This window comes from Anser cygnoides, chromosome 1 (genome assembly GCF_040182565.1).
Source record: "Anser cygnoides isolate HZ-2024a breed goose chromosome 1, Taihu_goose_T2T_genome, whole genome shotgun sequence".
In the NCBI taxonomy this organism is placed as follows: domain Eukaryota; kingdom Metazoa; phylum Chordata; class Aves; order Anseriformes; family Anatidae; genus Anser; species Anser cygnoides.
In genome coordinates this window covers 96,629,898-96,644,728 of record NC_089873.1, presented here as the reverse complement: position 1 = coordinate 96,644,728, position 14,831 = coordinate 96,629,898, and the positions used below count along the sequence as shown (strand labels likewise).

The window sequence follows — 14,831 nt, the reverse complement described above, 5'->3', positions numbered from 1 at the left end:
GTAAAGCGTATATTATAAGCAGATGCCAACTCATGACTGGGGACACTTAAGCGCACTTTTAGCAGTTATATAGTGCTGGAATATCAATTTGCTGTTCTCGTATAATCACTTATATTCATGAGTCAACAGAGACTCACGAGCAGATCTGCAAGCAGTGAACTCAAATCATTACGTGCTCCAAAATTTCTAACTGAAAAATTATTTTGGTTCTTCTCATATTTAAAAGGCTTCACCCAATTAAGGAGCATATTTTAGGTAAAAGCCTGGCAAAGGAAGAACAGGAAGAAGTTATCACAAATGGCTTAAAGACAATCCTACAATGGGAAATAGCTCCACACAGACTGGTTACCAAATATGCCAGCATTCTGCATGCAGTCAGAGAAATTGAGATTGGATGATGAACAGGAACAAGGGAAGAGCTACCTAAATTCCTATCCAGTGGAAATACGCACTGACAATGCATTAAAATGGACTCAAAAGTAATTACTGCGCTACCTAATGTCAGACACACAGGTAGCCCTAGAAAACCAGAAGCAGCCCACGTTACTTCATGTAACATTTTAATACTGTACCACAAAACCTGCAGTTAGTGCACTCGAGGTTTCAGTAACAACCCAAGCACCTGCTTAGTTTCCAGATGTGGGTCTTCAGCGCCCTGCTGGAGTCCCACTGCACGTGGCAGGAGGTTTTGGAGAGCCCGCTAAAGGAACTGAGCACCCACACGATGCTCAGCATAGTCCAGAGAGAATCTGGCCCCAAACACCTAGGCATCTAAGATGGGAGTTCATAATAAAGTAAAAGAACATGAAATACGGGGGATGAGAAAGTGAAGAGGATTCATCACTCAGGAGAAAAGCCCTAGCAAAGGCCAGTCTGGTAGGGTTGTTATTTATTTTTAAATATGAATTGAATTGCAGGTTTTATTTTCCCAATTCACCGCTCCTGTGTTTTTGTAACAGATAAAATGCAGCTTTAGAAATAGGGGTCACGTGTTGTGTTTGAGAGCACGCAAGATTATCGGTATCAATCATCTAAATAATGCATTGTAACCAAAATACATCTTTTCAAACTTCAAAACAGTTTCCTTCTTAGTAAGAGATTCGTATTCTTAGTCAGAAGCTCCCACTAAGTCCAGTCAGTGAACTTACTTCCTCTACTGTTTACTTTTCACGTTTTCTAAAGTACTTGGGGTTTTACCACAGGCATCCCTACAACAGAAGAGGAGAGACCAGTGGTTCTCTGGAAATTTGGACTGCATTTTGCTGCTCTGGGTACTGGAGTAGGGCACGGGGGAGGTAAGGCAGGAATCTGTGCTCAAAGAAAACGCTTCCCACAAGGTGACTGGTGACTTCTGAGGCTTTCGTTAGTGGATGCCTAGCTTCAGACCCTTTGCAAAGCACTGATTTCCAGAAAGGGCTGAGTACTCACTTTCTAAACAGCTGGCTCTTCAAAAATAAATCAATTAGATAATCACATAAAATAACTGAACGCATCCAAAAGTCACTAGTCAAGTCTGAAAATAACCCGCCTCTGTCCCAGAATTTGATGATCTTTCTCTGTATGTGGATAAAACTAGTTACTATTAATACAAAATGACAGCTGCCACCTGAAGGATGCCCTTTGTTTTACCCTCAGTTTCAGGCAAAGAAAACCAGAGCATGAAACTGCGTGGCACTCTGCTCTGAGAACGAAACTTGGACAGCGGTTTTAAAATCCATCCAAATTTTCAGTCTAGCTTCAAAACCGGTAGGCAAAATGACCAGAAGGACAGACCTAAAATGCAAAGAACAGGTTTTCCACCCAGGAACACCACGTATAAATCAATATGCTTGCCATATGCAGTAGCAGGCACCTGACTGGACCACTCGCTCGACTTCCCCCTGCGTGCTGCCTAAACACCTGCATGACCACACAGCCCCAGTCCTCCCCGCGCATTTCCCCCGTCACCCCCTCCTCACCCTCCCTCCTCTGGGAACCACAGAAATACCTACCCACGCTTCACACGCAGCAAAACATTAAAACCATAAAAAAAAAAAAAAAAAAGAAGAAGAGATGCACGCTTTTTTGTGCAGCTTTGAACCTGTGGGAGTTACCCGCCACGGGTGCAATCATGCCACTGAAGGAAATGTTGCAGGTAAGGGTGGGAGCTCGACAGCTCTCAAGAAATACATGCACATAAACCTCTGCCCTCCTCATTGCCAGCCAGGACACTACAGACTACAGATGGAGGGGTGTTAGGAGGCAAAGAGAAGGCAGACGACTGCACTGAGAAGTGCAATTGCATGCCCAAGACCTCCCAGCAGCTCGGCTGGAGGTGAGGTGAAATGGCACCCAGCTATTTTGATTTCCCATCAAAGAACGTGGCACCTCAGGGCACTTAGGAATAGTCAGGTAATTAAAAAACCCATGTGCACACCTCGCCAGGAGAGAGGAGGCAGCTGAGAGAAAAATCAAGAGAATAAAGGCACGGAGAGACCTGGCGAGCACCTGCTTCTTTGCAGGAGTAGAGCAGAGCATGCGGCAGATACGAAGTGTACTAAAACAAGGTGCCCATGAGAAACTAAGCTGGCACTTGAGAAAACATTTCAGAGCAGGGCTGCTGCACAAAAAAAAAAAGAAAAAAAAAGAAGAGATCTAGCTGGAGGATGCGGAGAATAATCCTGGAATAACCCTGATAACCCCACAGAGCCTAGGACTAAAGTTTGGAGCGGATGAAGCGACGGCAGTGTAGCATGCTCCCACCTGCACAGCTCCTGCAGAGGCTGCAACCATCCCAAGGCTATTAGAAACATCCGAAATCCTTGCTGAAAGGTGATGCAACCCTCCCACTACTCAAAGTTTTTGAGGACTTGGGCATCTGGACTAGTGACGCTTATAGGTCCCTACCCCCCACTGTCACCCAAATAAATAGCAATTAAAGTCGATGGGGAAACTCCTGTTTTCACTGGAATCAGCCGGAGTTTTATAGGGCTAACTTCAAGAGAGTTGGGGTTTGGCTGCATGATAAGACCGAAAGCCTAACCCACAGACTGCGTAGCCAGCAGTGAACTCAGTGGGATCAGTGTGCCCTCTTTCAGAGTTCATGCTAGTGATTCATCTCCAAACAGTCTGAGGTCCCATGAAACTCCTATAATTACACAGCCCCCCACAAAGACAAGAGCCATCTGAATAGATGCTCTGGGCTGTGCCGCTGGGCTCAGTTCCCTGAGGCCATCGGACACAACTTTCCCAAATTGCCATTCAGCAGGTGATGGTGATGGGAATATCAGTGATGGATGAACAAGGCCTGGGACGCTGGGGCTATCTGCTTGGGCTGCAAGTTGACCGTAAAGTGCATGCTGGCGTTTCTTCAGCCACACCAATCCTGCAAACCAGCCAGCTGAGAGCAGCTCAGGTGTCCTAAACCCATGTCCTCACCCACAGCTGTAAGCCTGTGCGTTACCCAGCCAAACACCAGTGGTCCGTGCGTTTGCTTCATGTGTTGGAAGGCTCAGTCTCCCTTCTCCGGATGCCTTCCCTGGGCCACGTCCCTGGACAATGCTTACTTCGGCCAGACTTGAAAGCCAGAGCTGGAGAGCGAGGCTAAGCATCTCAAATAAATAAATAAATAAGTAAGTAAATGAGATCTGTATTTGCCGTAAGACCTGATAGGATAGCATCTGCCCTAAATCAAGTTTTGTGAAAAGGTCCAGAGGAAGTGAAAAAGGAAGATTACAATAAAAACAGGATTTCCAAAACACTGCACAGAGTGAACGAGGACCAAAGTATACGTTTTCAGTCTTATAATTAAACTAGAACAGCAAAGCAGCTGTCTATTTGTCTCGTGCTGAACCCGGCCTTTGCATGGCAGTGCCTGCATTTTTACGAGGCCAGAAAATAAAGCAGGGCCTCCTGCCCCACGGTGGGTAGGGTTTATTTGGTGTCAGAGACACACGTGGCGCCACGGTGAGAAGCTGTAGTGTTGGTGTCTGCCAAGAGCTGTCGACGGCTGGACAAAGACACGCAGCCTTCCTTTTATTTTAAGAAAGCAACCGTGTTTTCTGACTCATGTTGTAACACCAGTGTCATTACCAGTGCAGCACAGCTGGAGGAGACCTCAGGCAATTGTCTAGATCACCAGCAAATACACGTCAACTATTCTTGACACATATCTGACAAAAAACGTAATGGTAGCAATTCACTTCTCAGAATTCAATCAATGCTTTGAAAATCATGAAATCCCATGCAGATCTGTTTAGAAGGTCTTTTTCATTGCTCTTGAACTTGCTGGTTTATCCTCGAACCACACGTGCTTTCTTTGCAAACAAGACTGGAAAGAAACTTCCGATTAAAAAGAAAGTTGATGGGCTGTGAGGCCGTAACCAGCCATCAGCACCAGCAAAGTGCCAGCTCACTGGGTTGTGCCAGCCAGCTCTGTCACTCGCTCGGTCATGGCAGTAACACCACAAACATCCGCACCCTGCGGCAGCAAGTGCTTGCGGAGCAGGGAAGTATTTTTAAACCAAAAAAGGGTAGTTTTAAAATAAAGAAGGGCAGGTTTAGACTAGACATTAGGAAGAAATTCTTTCCTATGACGGTGGTGAGGCCCTGGCACAGGCTGCCCAGAGAAGCTGTGGATGCCCCATCCCTGGGGGTGCTCAAGGCCGGGCTGGATGGGGCTTTGGGCAGCCTGGGCTGGTGGGAGGGGTCCCTGCCCATGGCAGCGGGGTTGGAATTAGATGGTCTATAAGGTCCCTTCAAACCCAAACCCTTCACACTCAGGATTTTGACGCCGTGTCTGGCCATGGCATGAGTTAGCAGTGCCTGTACTGCCTGCCAACCCTCCATGGGGGCTGGTAGCCAGTGAGCCACCCAAAAAACTTGCAGCAGTGCCTGGTACTCTTCTATCTTGCCTTTTGCCACACACATTTTTCTCCAGGTTGAGCGAAGGCAATTGCCTCCACCCTATTTCCAGCACTGCATGTGGGCTGGCAAAAGCTACAGACACCCGCTGAGGCAACACGATGCAGACAGGTTTTTTTCCTCCCTCCGTCTGTCAGCCAGTGCACCCTCTGCAATAACGCATGATGAAGCAAAAGGAGCTCACCATTCAAGTGGAAAAAAATGTAAACCAAACCGCTAGTAAGAAGTCGCTGAGGAGGAGGACAGAGTTTACATGGACAAAGGTTGCTTTTACAGACACGGAAGCTGAAAGTTGGTATTTTCTGCCCTATTTGCAGCGCTAGCCTCTTCTGAGCAGATGCAGACCAGCCCCATCACTAGGCTCAAGACAAAAAAATGTACCTTCATGTGACACATTTTTTAGAGAAATGACTGGAATCATTTCAGGACTACTCTGGATGAAGAACTGATTCTCAATAAATATTATAGTATTAAATGTCATGTGAGCATTGATTTTACACAATAGATCTTTGTTTTTCCGAGGTATTAAACTATTATTTGGGAGAACGGGTAACTAAAAATAAAAGTAGCATTCTCTTCCACCAGCAGTATCTACCAGAGTTACTATATATGAAATGTAACTAATTTCAAGTCAACTTTATTAGAAAACTACAAGCTTCTTTTAAATCTTAAACCACTGAAAGCTTTTACCTGCTAAAAGAGTCAATGAGTTGCTTAAATAGCTAAAACAGCAGTACACGTATATAATTCCAGCAATTTTTGTCACCCAAACAGGAGAAACACAAGAGCCTTCCCACTTTTGCACAGAGCAAAGCAGCTCAGAAACTAGAAGCATGGGAAACCTAAATATGCTGAATTAGCTAATAGCAACAAAGGCAGCTTAACCTCACCTCCTCCCCCAAAAAAGACAGCATTAAACTAAGAATCTGAGTGTGACCTCTAACTATTAACAAGACTAGACCTTTTATTTTTTCTTTTTTTGTTTTCTTCGCAAAACAAGAGCCCAGTGTTTTACTGACCACAACAGAAAACAGCCGGGTCCTGCAGATCACGCCGCCTTCGCGGCACCACGCACGCCATTTTGTGGACCCTGAAGCGATGCTCCTCGGGCAGGGCGCTCCCGTCCGCACCCTGTGTGTAGGACAGGGACACGGGCAGCTTTGGAGGGAAAGGAGAGCATCGTAGCCAGGATAAAAATAAACCCATCTTGCAGTTCGCAAAGCATGAGTTGCATGTTTTCTCTTTAGTGTCCTCTGCAGGCCCTGACCTGAGCAGCCTCCAAAGCAGTATCTGAACCAGGCTAGCTGGGGTGCTACTGCGGACCTGGAGGCGAGAGGCTGTGGAAATGGCAGACCTGTGCTCTTCGCTGACTCACACCACAGCTACACCTGTGCATATTTATTCTGCGGGCACAGTCAGTGCCACTCGGGGCTGTAGGGAACTTCTCTGCAACGCCGTTTTCAGAAACACGGCCTCCCGCGAGGCATGGCTGGTACCCGATGCTGTGGCCTGCGCACAGACACTGCAGTGTTCATGGCGCGCTAACGAAGCCGGTTTTATCTCTGCTACCCTCAGGGCATCCTTGTGGGTCCCTGCCAACTCAATAACCTACAGCTATAGGGCGGTTAGCTCACACCTGCAGCCACCGATGCTGCGCCTGTGTTTAGGTCTGGAACAGCGAAAACGGAAATGCTTTTAAAAGTGTTTTTTTTTGCGGAGTCGCCTCGCCCCACGTCCCCCCCAAAAACCAAAGCACGCATGGAGGGATTCAGCACTATGGGACGGCCGGGCTCCCCTCTCACCCCACAGGGTCGTCACACCCAACCGAAAGCAGCCCCCGCCTCGGCACCAGGTACGCCTCGTAGCACAACCCGAAAAACCCGACTTCTTCGGCGTGGAAACAACCCAAGGGGTCCTCCCCACCCAGCCTGGCCATAAAGCGGGGGGGGGGATTGGGGCAGAACCGCTCCTTCCTCCTCCTCCTCGTGCTCTGACCCCGCTCTCCCCATGCCCGCACCCCCCTCGAAGTAAGCATGGAGCAGAGGGGTGCCCCCCCCTCCGCCCCAGCCCTACCTGAGCTCCGGGGCCGCTCCGCCGCCGCCCCGCTCCGCGGCGGGGCCCGAGTGCGGCGGGGCCGGGGCCGGGGCCGGGGCTGGGGCCGGGGCCGGGGCCGGGGCCGGGGGCGGCGGCCTCGCGTGCGAAGGGCGCTCGGCGGCGGTGCCGCTCTGAGTCAGGGCCGGCCGCGGCGGCGGGGGAGAGCGGGCTGCGGCCGAAAGAGAGAGCGGCGCTGAGTGATCTCCGCCGCCCGCCGGCCGGCGCCTGGCACGCAAGGGCTGGCGGCCCCCCAGCACCGTGCCCGCCGAGCCCCCGGGGTGCCCTGAGGGGAGAGGGGTGGCAAAAGGGTCCCGGGGGGAGAGAGGCAGGCATAAATTTTACTTGGGCGACTTGCTGTGTGTGGCTTTCTGTGTGACTTGCTTTGCGTGGCTTGCTTTGTGTGACTTAACCCCCCCCCCCCCCCCCACGCACACACACCTCCAGCTGTCGTCGCCTGTTTTTTCAAGAAGGCGTGTGAGGAAGAAATTCTTCACTCAGAGCGCTGGAAGCTGGGGATGCCCCCATTGCTGGAGGTGTGCCAATCCATGCTGGATGGGGATGCCATCCGTCCTGATCTCCTGAGGAATGTCCCAGCCTGCAGCACCCATCAGGTCCCTTCCCACCTGTTCTGCTTCAGCTTTCTGCTCCTGAAGCACTTGTGCTGGTTGTCAGCCCTCCCAGGCACAGCAGTGCATGGTGCAAGCCATTTGCTTGTCAGCAGCAAGGTGTAATTTTTCCATGTCTAGCAGGTAAAGGGAGCTGGGATGCGTAAAAAGCAAACAGTTCCGTGCCATCAGCAGGCTGCGCAACAGAAAACAGTGTAAAGCACTCAGCACGGTAGATACTTACCAAGAAAGGGTGTTTTTGCAGAGATCAGGAACACACGAGATGTTATTCACCCATCTCAGAAACAACAGCAAACGGACATCTCTGAAGATTTCATCTCAATGGATTCAGTTGAACCAGTTATACCACAAGCTTTCCCAAAGCTGGTAAGTGAATGATGATTACTCACAAAGAAAGTTTCTGTAGCATGAATATCAACCAAAGTAAACACTTCCCTCACAAAGTCTCTCCAAGAATGTCGGGGCACTCAGTGAACTTTCAGAGGCATCACTTGGGAAGTGATTGCCATCTCTATTTATAAAGAAATTACAGGCAGATTAAGATTAAGCTGTTTATTCCTACCGAGCAGATGAGCAAATAATTTAAGAGTAAGACCCCTTCACTACCAGTCCCATCAGTTTGCCCCAGGATCCCTGTTGGGATAAAATGCCTTTTTTTTTTTTTTTTCCCTACCTAGTCCCATCCTGAATGCTGTGCCAGATCTCAGCTGCTAGTTTCTGCTTTTAAAGAACTTGCCAAAAGACGATGCCTGCAATGTCAGGGTCACAAGTGGCAGCGGCAGGTTTTTTATTTTGTAGATTGTCCTACATTGTAGATTATGCAGCAGATCAGCCACCCGAAAAGTTTTCTGTTTACTTCTTTTAAAGCATACAAATGCTCAGATAACTGTGATTGTGAGATTCGGGAGAATCAGAGATCTACATGCTGATTCAGTTTTGCCCATATACTAAAACTGATCAATATCAAACGTGGCTGGCTAGGACTTTCTGGAGGTTACACTGCAGAGGAACGAACAGATTATATGCGTGTTTAACAAAATATCAGAACTGCATTAAGTTTTAGCATGGAATTCACAGCAAGTGCTGCTCTGCTCCAGCTATGCCACGATACAGTAGAGAAGTGACACCGGGTTGCATTGACAAAGCAATACAACTGGCTCAAAACACAACGTGAATTCCCCTCTACTTTCCAAACTTTTCCCTACCATTTTTTTTTTAGCAGCACATACAAAGAGAAGTCTGAAGCACCAGTTTCCAAGGCACATAACTCTAAGGACACATTCAGGCTCTTTTAAAAGACTCATGACTTTCATTCTTTTAAGGAGAAAATATGCCTGGAGTGCCCAAGCAGTGAGAAAAACACCCGTCCTGAGAAGTCACAGGATGCTGAATGCAGGAGTGGATTTAAGATACAGAGTTTTGCCTGCAAGGGTTACATCTGGGAAGAAAGAGAGAGACTGAGCAGACATGCAAAACAAACAGGTAGGAAATTATTTCTGTAGCAGAAAGGACTGAAGTTTCTGTTTTTTTTTCATGTGGTCAACATGCTTATCAGCACAAACTGCAATTTTCTAAGCCTTTTTCTCAGTAGTGATGCATTAATGTAATTCATATATGCATGTGGCACATTCATGCGTGACCAGGGAAGCGGAACTAGTCTGAGCAAAACTGGCAGCAATAAAGAAATCTGCAAAATAGGTCTGCAAAAGTGGTGAAGTAACTAAAGGTGAAAGAGCTTGCTGCTCTGCATAGGGACTGATTTCACTCCAACTGTGCATGGTACCACGTACCTGCTGAGACACAGAAAATGTGAAAAGAGATTTATTATTCAAGACAACTGGTTAAGTGCAAATTTATGTCAATAGCTGATCCAACTAATAATTAAAAAAAAAAACAAACAATCAACCCCCAAAACATAGGAGTCCCATTTCCCCAAAAGACCATTGTCCTGCATTATTTGCAGCCTACCATATTGCTCCAACAGGACAACAGCTAGAGCATGTTTGGGTTTGTGCTGAAGCAAACTCCTCTCATAGGGGAGACCTTAGAAGAGGAAGTTGAGAGTGGGGCAACGGGAAACTTTGGAGAATCAGGTACTGCTGACAATTAAGTCTTTCTGACCTATAAGAAAGAAAGTGGATATGTACATTTTCAGTATCCAGTGCTCCACACCAAAGAAAGCCTTCCTGCTCAATTAGGACTTTCTTTCCCCCATCATAAGGCTGCCCAAGCAATACAAGTACTGAAGCTTGACAATGGCAAAGCCTTGTCTCTTGACAAGGTCAAATATTGTTGTAAATTGTGGACTGCGGGGTAAAATCCAAGGCTAGAACTGTGCTTGTAGAGACAGGGCAGCTCTTCCACCAACGCTAGTGGGAGGTTGGAGCAGAGATACAGGATGAAATATAGCCGTTGCCTGTTATTTAGCCTTTTGTCAGCTATTTGAATTCATTTCTACAGTCAGACTCAAATAGGGGAAGGGATAGCCTTGAGGTTGCTGTTTTGTCTTCCTTCAGTGTCTATTGCTTCTCCCTCCTCTCTGTCAGCCCTCACTTCTCCCCTTGCTCTCTTCCATACGTCCATGACAGCTGAACGCTAATGTCTCCCAGTTCCTCCTTGGGCTGTCCCCCTTTTTATGTTTCCTCTACTCATTGCTGGTTACCAGATAACCTAGAAACAGTGTCAGGGAGCAGCAAGCGCTGGGCTGCTCTAAAAGGGAGGACAAGCCAGGAGCCAGCAGGGACCGCAGTACGGTCAGTTACACTCCCGTAACTCTGACCCCAACGAGTGGAAACCAAACAGAGATGTGCCCTAAAGGACAGTAGTGTTGCTTTGCAGTTTTTAGGCAAATCTCCTTTTGTCAGCCTTGTAAATGCTGTCCCTTCTAAGCAGCAGCCCTGCTCACATGCCTGTGACTCCTAGATCTTGTGACTAGCAGTGTTTTGTTTTAGCGTCTGCTGCAGTCTCCCACTGTGATTTCAGACATTGCCTACTTGTTTCTGCTTACCCGCTGATGAAGTAGGTGGATTTCTTTACTTAATGTGGGCATTTGAGATTAGGCACACTTACACAGGGCTGGCAAAGACCTTCTAGGTCTTCAAAAACAGTTCTGGGCATAGGCGCCCATCTCATAAACTGATCACCCTCCATCCTGAAACTACTGAGGGATTTTCCCCTCCTTTCTCCTTTGGAAAGGCTCCCTCACTGCTTGAATGATGAATCACTCTTTCAAAGTCCTACTCAAACTGATGCACAGTTTCATTTACTGGCACTTGTTTTCCCAAGTGATTTGAAATCTTCAGACACTTGATGCAGATGCACCTGCTTGCTTCTTACCTAACCAAGGAGCACAATCAGTAGGACTCAGCACTTCATTGTCTGTCTTGATGTGAGGTTATGGTCGCCATGTTGTGGCTACCCCAAAAGATGCTCTGGTAGTCCTGTCCTGTCCCCCCATCCACCAAGAGGAGCCTGAGCTTGGTTAAATGTGCCTGTACTGTCAGGGTTTGTTACCACAGTCTGCAATGACTTACTGTGAATTGCAGCTATATTCTCAGCAGAATGGGGTGCCAAGGTGGATGTGATTTAATAACAATCAATACAAGTAGGAAACCTAAGGAAGTGTAACAACAAGAATTTTTTTATTAGAGGGTCAATAGCCAAGTCATTCAGGAGGAATTAATTTTCAAGATTTGGCTACAGAAGAGCTCTGCAATCTCATTGCCCTCCCCATGCCCAGCAGCTTTATTTTTTTTTTATTATTTTTTTTTCGGGGGAGACTTCAGCAGGTTTCTTCCATCCTTTGGTCTTTGACGCTGGGTTCCCTCTAGTGGCATTAACAGGAGCATCGATTATGTGTTATTGACTGATCTTGGTCCATAGAAGGGGCAGGGGGAAGAGGACACTGCAGGATGCTGCCAACTCACATCAGGAAACACTGGCTTCTTCTGACTAGTAGCCTAGCACTTTTGTATACCACAGGTTCTTTATTTTTTCCATCAGCTGTTCAGCCAGTAAACTGAGTTTGGTCGTTTCTCTGATGAGGAAAGTCCTGCAGGAGACAAGAGCATATGTGGTAAGATACACACGTATGTGAGTGAGGGTAGTCTGCATCTGCAGTAGTTATCAAACTACCCTTCTTTCACACTGCTTTTTTCACTGAGAGTGCGAAGCTCCTCAGCACTCCTAGAGGGGCTTTCCTCAGAAGATAAGAATAGGTAGTATTTTCCATGACTTGGATGAAACTGTATCTCTTGGGTCATCTTGCTTTTCCTTTCAGGAGGAAATCCTTTCCCCTTCTCTGAGGAATACGTATTTACAGTTAGAGCCAATTGTGTGAATTGAGCGCCACCAGTGTTTGCTGGCACCTTTAGTACTCAGCCCCTCACAGACAGCACCACTCCACCTACCCAGCTCCTTCCAGGGGGGCTGATGCCCCACCAGTCAGTGGCCTCTCCCTCACTACCCATGTCTAAAGAGCAGTATTTGCTATCCCCGTGAGTATTGTATTCAACGTGCATCCCTGGGAAGAGGTTGCACTGTCATATGAAGCCATATCAACCTTGCTTTTATTTATAGTCACATCACGCTGTGGTTGTTGATTAATTGTCCCTTGGGTCTCCTTCTACAGATAGTTCATTAATCTGTTCTTTCTCCCACTCCTCCCTCTCCCTTTCCACCCATGGCTGCTGCAATGCTAGCACAGATTTTCCATACCTGGTCCCAACAACTACTGGAGTCTGGGCAGCATCCGCCAAGAACTGACCAACTCTAGGGGACATCTTGTTCACAGTTTCATAGATGTAAGCTGCAATTGCATCGGGGATGACCAACCAGTCACGACGGTCCCTCTCAAAGATGGACTTTGAGTGCACTTCTGAGAAGGAGGAGGCAAAAAAGGCATGAGGTTTCTCCAGTTCCTCTGATGTCTTCCCCCACACGCAATGGGAAGAGACATGAAATTCTCAGGTTCAGAGCCTCCCCCAGAATTTGCTCTAGCAGCATCCAGCAGCACCTCACTGCTAATTTTGGGGCACCTGAGTCATAGGCTTTACATGCTAGAATATTTGCACCAGGTATGGATGGTTTGTACACCAAGCTCCTACTGTCTGGTTTCACTCTAGCTAGCACCATATATTCATGTTTTTACCTTGTGGATGGGACATATATTCATATTTTTACCTTATGGATGGGACAGGCTTCTCTAAGGCAAGTGAAAAACTGTTACAAAAGCTTTTCAGACTTACCGGGAACGGTGGTGCTAAGGAGCAGGATCAGAGCTATCACCAGTGCCCTGGATTGCACCATGGTTTGCGGTACCAGTTCAGCCCCGCGCACCGGGAGACCTGCTGGAATCACAACACAATGCTTTGTTTGTTTTCAGAGAAATAAAACATGTCTGTTAGACACCACATTTGTGCAACAAACCTAATGAATAAATGAAAAAGAAAGCAGGAAAGATCACATGGTGCATTTCTTCTGAGGTGAGGAAAAGATAGCACAAAAATGAGTGTACTTTTATTTATATAATGACAAATATCCACAATGAATGAGAGCTTTGAGTTCCAGGAAATCTGTGACAGTTAAAGTTACTTTTTCTTTTTTTAAAAGAAGAGAACTAAAATTCCATGTTTCAGTATTTGAGCAAACAACTAAAACTGGCTAACAACAACTGTTAAAAACTGGCAGTGGTCAGAATAGGCTTCTTCTATGCATAGGTACAACTGCAAAAAGTCTATTAAGTCCACTGGTTTGATTTCTTGCAAATGGCTCTAAGAACCTTGTGCTAGTCAGTGCTTCATATAAAATGATCTGAACGACCCAGTGATCTGAGTATTTTGTCTTGAACTAGTCGAGAAAAGACTCAACCAGGTTCTTTTCCACGCTGTGATTAGTGAATCAGATAGCAACCCAGGCAGAACACGTTTTTAGAAGGGAATAAGTACAAACTTCAGCCTCATCCAATATCCTTTTGTCTATTAAAAAAGGCAGAGGAACTCTTAAAAAGTTGGTACTTAGTACGTTGAAAGGATGACATTGCATCTAAACAAGATATTCAAATACAGTGTTCTTAGAAAGGTTTTTAGAAGTTAAAATTGATTACAGCCTGAATTACGGGGTGGCATGTCAGAACAACACGAAGTGAACATTGCAGTACCAAGACCTGCAACATCAAAAAAAGGCTGCAAGCCTATTCCTTATGAATACTTTGCTAAATCCTGTTCCAGGTAGTGGCACTAGTCAGTGCTCCCTCTTATTCCACAGTAAGACAATTTCCATTTTGTTCTCCTTCTATGCACAGATTACCTCAAAAAGTTACCACTCCATCTTCACTAGACATTTGCCAGCCAGCAGCAGTTCCTCAGTTACCATCCTCCCTTGATTTTTAATCCTAGAGCCAAATTCTCCCTCTGTAGACAAAAGTTAGAAATTTGCTTCCCAGGAGCGTAAAGAGGGGATCTTACCTGCTTTAAAGCCTGTAGCCCCTGTGTTGAGAGCAGCTGGGAAAAAAGTTATACATCTTCCAACGCTGAAACTCTGTAATCCCTACCATGGGCTCGACACTCCTATGAGTGTCCTATGGAGCCATCCATCACTTAACTTCAATCCAGGTTGCTCAAGCACTCCCACCCTCTTCCCCCTCCACTCACTTCTCTCCATCCTAGATACACCATTCACAAAGTCCATACCACCCAGAACAGACAGTGCAGCTCTTACCTGTCCTGCTTTCTCTCTCTCAGGCCGAAGCTGAGGTAGATGCTCATCTGAGACACCGGCATTTATGCAGAGCTAATATAGAGATAGCAAGGGGTCAAAGGTCCTGCTTTGTTTCCCCATTTGCTCTTTTGCTGTTATTGGGATTTGGTAATGGAGGGTCAGTCTGACCTGAGCCTAGGAGACGTGGAAGGCAGCTCCTGGGTCACTGAGTCCCCTGCTTTTCAGGCAACCATGTCATGGAGGCCCCTTTCATAAGCTGACCAAATTCCACATTAACAGTAGCTAGAGCTGGGCTGAATTTTGCTCCCACTGCTCCTGTGGGAAGGCCCATTCTGTATTCTCACTGGGCTGACAGATGCAAACTATTTGTGGCTATTACGCTCATCCATATTTCACCCTCTGTTTCCAACACATGCATTAACCAACTGAGGCACGCAGGTAAACGTGGACATCCATGCAGCACTCTCGCAGCTCCTCTGTCCCTATATCCAA

The 14,831-nt window shown here is 46.9% G+C and overlaps 1 protein-coding gene and 1 long non-coding RNA gene across 2 annotated transcripts; one reads left to right on the top strand and one right to left on the bottom strand.

The window, feature by feature from the left end:
* Positions 1 to 6,622: 6,622 nt before the first annotated feature.
* On the top strand, positions 6,623 to 12,982 carry LOC106038103 (uncharacterized). The gene is made up of 4 exons (XR_001208415.3): positions 6,623 to 6,754; positions 7,867 to 7,988; positions 8,945 to 9,104; positions 12,855 to 12,982. It is a non-coding gene; the product is annotated as an uncharacterized lncRNA (long non-coding RNA).
* On the bottom strand, positions 11,458 to 12,964 carry LOC106038083 (apovitellenin-1). The gene is made up of 3 exons (XM_048057906.2): positions 12,869 to 12,964; positions 12,339 to 12,498; positions 11,458 to 11,673 (listed from the first exon to the last, which is right to left on the bottom strand). Exons 1-3 carry the CDS (start codon positions 12,927 to 12,929, stop codon positions 11,574 to 11,576), a joined length of 321 nt encoding a protein of 106 aa, XP_047913863.1. The 5' UTR covers positions 12,930 to 12,964; the 3' UTR covers positions 11,458 to 11,573.
* Positions 12,983 to 14,831: the final 1,849 nt, after the last annotated feature.

Coding starts and splice junctions, on each gene's coding strand:
- LOC106038083 (XM_048057906.2), bottom strand. CDS start 12,929: ATGGTGCAATCCAGGGCACTGGTGATAGCTCTGATCCTGCTCCTTAGC. Junction 12,499..12,868: donor CCTTAGCACCACCGTTCCCG/GTAAGTCTGAAA, acceptor CCTCCTTCTCAG/AAGTGCACTCAAAGTCCATC. Junction 11,674..12,338: donor CCAGTAGTTGTTGGGACCAG/GTATGGAAAATC, acceptor TGTCTCCTGCAG/GACTTTCCTCATCAGAGAAA.